The 7500-nt window shown below is 39.8% G+C and overlaps 1 protein-coding gene across 2 annotated transcripts in view; it reads right to left on the minus strand.

The window, feature by feature from the left end:
* Positions 1 to 7500, minus strand: part of LOC125026756 (MKRN2 opposite strand protein-like) — a 9240-nt gene that overhangs the window by 1314 nt on the left and 426 nt on the right. Inside the window, exons 2-3 of one of the 2 annotated variants that reach the window (XM_047615356.1) lie at positions 1055 to 1192; positions 278 to 355 (exon numbers count right to left, since the gene is read on the minus strand). In XM_047615356.1, the coding sequence (XP_047471312.1) occupies positions 278 to 355; positions 1055 to 1185 (209 nt within the window). In that variant the 5' untranslated portion in view covers positions 1186 to 1192. The remainder of the gene's footprint in view (positions 1 to 277; positions 356 to 1054; positions 1193 to 7500) is intronic. The other variant, XM_047615364.1, reaches the window with a different exon arrangement.

Genomic DNA, 7500 nt, shown 5'->3' on the forward strand with positions numbered 1-7500 from the left:
GAATATATATTGTATATATGTATGAATATATATTGTATATATATATTATATTTATATGTATATATATGTGTGTGTGTGTGTGTGTGTGTGTGTGTGTGTGTGTGTGTGTGTGTGTGTGTGTGTGTGTGTGTGTGTGTGTGTGCGTGTGTGCGTGTGTGTTAGAGTGAGTGAGAGTGGGTGAGCAAGTGAGAGCGTGTGTGTTTATTTCACACTTGGCCTCAAATTATATGAAAACATCATGGTTAAATCTCTGAAGCAGAAATATAAAATATCTTACTGTAAGAAGTCGCCCTTAGTGGGTTTGATGACAATGGAGCAAGGCGCTTGCGATGCGCGCACGAAAGGGTACGGCAACCTGGAAAAAATATTAGTAAACGTAACGATGATGATAACACTGATGTAATAGTAATACCCACTCTCTCTACTCTAGGTCCAAATACAACCAAAATGCATAGTGTGGCTATAAACAGTGTATCACTTTTTATTACTTTACATAAACTTTAAAATTAGGAAAGAAATATGTACCTACTTATATACTCTTACAAAGTTATAGCACACGTGTAGGTTTTTTTTTTTTTTTTTTTATTTCGTAGGGATATCATTAGTAGTGTCTTGTAAATCTACATGTATTATGTTCTTTTATTTGCCATTATATTACGAATGGTTCTAGCTGATCTATTATCACCCCTCCACTAGATTGTTTAAATTGCATTTTTTGCAGTTTTTATAATTCGTTTGTTATGTTTAGCTTTGGTTTTACGAGGTTATTATTATTAATGTAGTTGCAATTAAGTAACAATAATACCTTTTCATTCTCTACAACATTACACAGGAATCAGGGAATTTATACACCAGCCTCATCACGACTCATTATACATCATACAGTATACATTATACAGAAACCTCATGATTCATTATACAGTATACAGTTGTGCATTATACATAAGCCTCATCACGGTTAGATCTAAAACTGCCATGCGAGTCACTGATTCAACTCAAAGACGTCAGACGAACCTTTGATCCGACTCAACAACGAGTCTTCGGTTCGACTCACCTGAAGGGCGGACAGGTCAGGGGTTCAACGGACAGGTCAGCGCCGCACAGGTAACACGAGGAAGGGAGACTGAAGCTAAAGAGGCGTCCTTCGCAGTGCTGGTAACACACGATTCCCGGGTCGAGGTTCATTGCTTCTCTGCGGAATTGGTAAAGACGTTTCGATTAAGTTCGTACGCCGGGTTGGATGCTTCGTTTGGGAGAGAAACCGTTCGCTTTTCAACTTATGTGCCGAGGAAGGTGGTCTAGGGATTTTGGCTAAAATGATGTTCCTGACTATTTTTTATGGCTAAATCAGGAATTTATATTGTTTACGTCACCCATTAGTTAAAACAGCCCATTTTTTGGTGAATATATTTCGTATAGAAGATACGCATATGAAACCAGACAGGTTCTTTATCACACTCATTCCTTGCATGTCACCCGCGCGCCGGTTTCCAGGCCGAGCTGTGACCCAGACGGTCAAAAACCCCGCCGCCATGACCGAGGGCCCGGCCAGTGGTTGGAGAAACTACCCAGACGTGCCCTCCCTCCCCCCTTCCCTCCCAACCTCCTCCTACTCCTCCCCACCACGTCCCTCCCTCCTCCTGCTTCCCCTCCACCACTTCCCTCCCCATTCTCTTCCTAACCGTCTCTCCCTTCTCCTCTTATTCTTCCCTCATCCTACTCCCTCCTCCAACCTATTATTCATCCCCCCTACTTGCCTCCCTCCTCCCCAACCCCTCCCTCAGGCCACTTCCCTCCCTCCTCCCTCACCTCCTTACCCTCCACCCTAATTAATCACGCCTCACCCCTCCCTCACTTCCCTTACCCCTCCTCCCCTCCCCCACCTCCTTCCATCACCCTTCCCCTCCTCCTCCCCTCCCCTACCTCCTTCCACCCCCTCCCCCTCCTCCTCCCTCCTCCTCCACCTCCTTCCATCACCATTCCCCTCCTCCCCCCCTCTCCTACCTTCTTCCATCACCCTCCCCCTCCTCCTCCCCTCCCCTAACTCCTTCCATCACCCACCCCCTCCTCCCCCACCTCCTTCCATCACCCTTCCTCCCTCTCCCACCTCCCCCACCTCCTTCCATCACCCTCCTCCCCCTCCCCCACCTCCTTCTATCCCCCTCCCCCTCCTCCCCCACCTCCTTCCATCACCCTCACCTCTCCTCCTCCCCTCCCCAACCTCCTTCCCTTCCCCCCCTCCCATCCACTCTCACCCCACGGCTACCTCGCGCCACGTCTGCCCCTCGACCCTGAAGTCTTGTCTGCGATGCTCCCCGTCGTGGGTCCGTCCGCCGCCCTCGCCTTCGAGCGTGGGTGCTGTAACCTCGATTCCTTGGTCTTTGTTCCTTGACGATGCAGAGGAAATATGGGTGATGGTGTTGGTGATGATGATGATGATAAGGATGGTTATAGTTATGATGATGATGGCGATGATGATGATAACAGCAATAATAATAATAACATCAATAATAATGAGAAGGATAGTAAGACTAAAACATAGTGATAATAACCTAAATAATAAAAATAATAATCGTAATAATAATAATAATAATAATAATAATAACACTATTATTATTAGCAACAGCAATAATAATGATAGTGATAACCATAATGATAATAGTAATGATAATAATAACCATAATACTAGTAACAATAGTAAGAGTAATATAAATAAAAATGGTAATGAAAATCATAATGACAATTACTATTATTATCCTTATTATCATCATTACTACTATTATCATCATTATTGTTATCATAATAATAATCATTATCATCATTTAATATCACCATCATTATCATCATCAAAATTATTATCAGTATAATTATCATCACCATCATGGAGATGCTGGTGGTGATGATGATATTAATAATACTGATAATGATGATGATAAATCTAATAACAATGCAAATGCTAATGATAATAAGAGTAGTAGTAGAAATTATAATAACAATGATAACAATGATAATGATAATAATCATGATAATAATGATAGAGATAAAGATAAGGCTGATGATGATAACAAAATAAAAGAGGATATTGAAAAAGGTAAGGATGATGATGATGATGATGATGATGATAATAGTAATACTAATAATGTTAGTCACAATAATAACAATACCAATACCAATAATAATGATAATGATAATGATATATCAATACTACTACTACTAATAATAATAATAACAGCAAGTGTCAATGATAATACTAATAATAACAACAATAATAATAATGATAACAACAATAATAATGTTAGCAACAACAACAATAATAATAATAATGAAATAAATAATAATATTATTAATGATATATTAATAATAACAACAACAATAATAGTAATAATACCTATACAAGATATAACACTAACGCTGATATTGCCGACTGCAACATAAATTTCCAAGGCAACGCAACAGTCACAATGCAACAACAACAAACACCTGAAGTGCTGAAGTTGGCACAGTGCCAGGCTCTCCTCCAGCCAAGGAAAGTGACCAGAGCAGGTTGCATGTTTTCAAGCGTGGTCTGTGTCATTTCGGAATACATTTTTTTTGGCACTTATGGGGATGATTATTTGCTTTGTTTGTTTTGGGTACTTAGGCCTATGTATTGTCATGTTTTTGTTCTTAGGCCTATTGTTTCTTAGGCCTATCATCTCGTTTGTTTGCTTTGTTCCTTTTCGCATATACACCTTTTGTCTAGTTTGTTTTTGGCACTTTAGTTTATTGTCTCGTTTGTTTTGTAGGCCTATTGCCTAGGTAGTTTTTTCTTGTGTGCCGAGTGCTGTTTTGATGATGATAATGAAAATAATCAAAATAATAACCCATGGAGATGGGGTGTAAAGCGGGAAGTTGTTGTTTTCGTTGTGTATTTGCGCATATGCATGTCCTTGTTTGTACATTGCACATTTCCGTGTGTGTGTGTGTGTGTGTGTGTGTGTGTGTGTGTGTGTGTGTGTGTGTGTGTGTGTGTGTGTCTGTGTATGTGAGAGAGAGAGAGAGAGGGAGAGAGACAAAGAGAGAGAGAGAGAGAGAGTCCAACTTTACTTAAACACAAGCAATCCCACAGAGCACAAAAGCAACAAACCGACTCCTCGGCACAAAGAATCTGGCGAGAGTGAGAGCGGACGAGAAAAGATTTCACTTTTATCCCTAAGGGGGTTAAGTGGCTGCCTCCCAGACGTCCACCTTCCTCTCCACCTCTTGGTCCACCTCTTCTCGAGTCTGAGAGAGCAGTCTCCGAGAATCCACCTTGCGTGGAATATGTATCTCACGTTAAAAGGGAGACGATGTGTATATTGTGTACTGTATAGCGACGAGAGGGTGTGGTAAACATGCAATGGTTCCGCCGTAGTCTGACTTATCACTAACCGGCCTCCGTACTTTTTATTTAAAGATAGACACTTTTGTTAAATCTCGGGCGAATTAGCAGGGAATCTCTACCATGTTCTTTTATAATCTATAAGACAGATGGAACAGCGAACGGGTAGGATGGAAAGAAGAATGGGAATAAATAATGAGGAACCGACGTGGGCAGCGACGCAAACTGACCCTGTCTCGCTTCAAGTCTTGAGCTGACCTCAAAACCCTAATTACATTGTCAACAGCGCGTGAAGACGACTGGCAGAAGTTGCTCACTTGCCTCATGACGTCCCTCCTCTTCCTTAATAACACTGCGCTCGATAAACTGAATCCCAGACGAAATAAAGGCGCAGTCACCACGCTGTGTCGATGTAGGACACTACGGACACCGAATAACATCTACTGGTCTGAAGGAAAGGATATGCAAAGTCTCATACAGATTCAAAACAATTTCCTGCTTAGAGTGAGAAGATACGAGAAACCGATTTCATAAGATCGAAACATAAATGAGAGATCGAAGAAAACAAGCAATAAAGAGAAGAGCAGAAGCTGCTGAATCCAGATGAATGAGAGGAGTCCACTCAAAGAGGTCACGCCCACACAATACCCTCCAGGCGGAATCAGTTTTTTTTTAAAGTAGGAAATAACACAAGCGACACTGATAAAAGATTGCAAGAACGTTCCCTCTTCAATACAATAACTACCTACCAATTACCCAGCTATGAATTACATTGGACAGAGACAAAGTCCGTCCACCTGGCTACTGCTCAGTACCGTCATCTTCCGTAATGGAAACGTGAGACGCAGGTAACCCGTACCAACCGTTTTTCTTGAACTTTCTCTCTTTCAGCCAAGCCTCGATAACTCGGTCCCGCAGGAGAGGAAGGAGATAACGAGAAGCCTGTCAAATCGTTACTTCTAAAAAGAACTGTGACGCCAATGTTAAAAAACAACAAATAAATCACTAATTGAAACAAATAAATGGTATAATTATCATCGTAGAATCTTAAACAGTCAAATCGGCAACAACTACGAGGCTGAAACTTCATTCATCATGGTGTTAAGAAACCGCTGCAGATTAAGATGACAAGGAAATGAAGAACACGAAGCATGAACGGGAAAATGTTGAAGAATTACCATGAACTTGCAATATTACAGGAGGAAGAAAGGAACTTTCTTGTTGCACTGCATGACTGTGTTTGCATGAAGAACCTGCATGAGCTCTATGCACATCTGGATATGACCAGAATACTGTATGAGTAATAGGAAAGCTATACGTATTTACACATCGAAGTGATATCATATTCGTGTTCAGAATTAATGGACGCGCGATTATCCGGATGCTGGATAAAAGCAGGAAGGATAATGTGAAGATGACATGTTTTTTGGGACACTGATGGATAAGACAACAAGATGGAGGAAAATTTAAAGAGACAATAAAACATGGATAATATATGATGAAATCTAATCTTTACATTTACAGACTGAATAGTGAAATTTCCTAGAGTGAATGGATAATGAATAATGCTTTTGTGATTAAATGGATGAATGTAAGCGACACACGCACTTGGCATATATGATTATCAGTTGGCTGGATATTAAGTTACATGTATGGAAAATGGTTAACCCAATAAAAAATCAAACAAGATGATACCACTTTATGGGTAAATAATAACCAACGAAAGTTACAAAATCAAACAAACACTACTTCAAAAAAGAAAAAAAAATATAAATTAATAAATAAAAACAAATAAATAAAACCTCGATGCACTTTTTCCGAAGAGAATTTTAGATCTGCGAAACTTTCTTCGGAAATTCACTAAACGTTTTTTTCCGAACTTTCTCTCGACTTCGAACTCTCTTCCGCCGCCCGCGAGGGAGGCGGAGCGCAGGATGGGACAGCGTCATGCAGGTCAGGCGAGGGCGGCGCCCGTCCCCCGAGGATCGCTTCCGTTGTGGGAAATCCTTTGGGTTCCTCGCAGTCGAGCGTTTACAGCCATGCACACACTCGCGCACTGCGCATGCACGTGTACTTATATATGTATGAGTACATGATTATATATATGTATATATATATATATATATATATATATATATATATATATGTATATATGTGTGTGTGTGTGTGTGTGTGTGCAGAGTGCACACACACACACACACATATATATATATATATATATATATATATATATATATATATATCAATCCTCCCTGACCTGGCCTCGAACCTATGTCACTCCGGATGTGAGACCGGAGGGCCAGTACTAAACCAACCATGCCACGCGACCCACAAAAGGATAGTGCAACTAGGATCTAACTAGCTCCATAGACATTACCTATCTACTCATACATGAGTAATGATAGCGAGGTTTTACACACACTCCCTGTGGACACTCGGTGGAAATTTATTTAGAAATTCGAAACCGAAGTCAGATATACTGCGATATATATATATATATATATATATATATATATATATGTGTGTGTGTGTGTGTGTGTGTGTGTGTGTATGTATATATGAAAGATGGAATAACGCAATGCCGCATTAATATAGATATATAAAAATCCTCCCTGACCGGGCCTCGAACCTAGGTCACTCCGGGTATGCATTATTCCATCTTTCACATACACACACACACACACACATATATATATATATATATATATATATATATATATATATACATATATATACATACATATAAATACACACACACGTATATGTATAAACAAATATAGATAATATATATGTAAATATGTATGTATATATACACATTTACATTAATGCACACACACACACACACACACACACACACACACACACACACACACACATATATATAGACACGTACACACACACACATATTTATGTATATGAAAGAGAGATACGTTTGTTATACTGAAATAAAGTGCAGAGATACACGTTCAATTTTGAATTTTAAAATGTTAATAAAAAGCAAGACGAAACATTTACCTTCCATAAAACACCCAAGAGAACGAGAGTTTTTGCCCTGTCCGTTAAGTATCTGTTAAATTTGAATGTCACGTTTTGATTTGTTTAACATTGCTTCTGCCTTGGATCCTCTAAGCTACAAATGC

The sequence above is a fragment of the Penaeus chinensis genome, chromosome 1, assembly GCF_019202785.1.
Source record: "Penaeus chinensis breed Huanghai No. 1 chromosome 1, ASM1920278v2, whole genome shotgun sequence".
In the NCBI taxonomy this organism is placed as follows: Eukaryota; Metazoa; Arthropoda; class Malacostraca; order Decapoda; family Penaeidae; genus Penaeus; species Penaeus chinensis.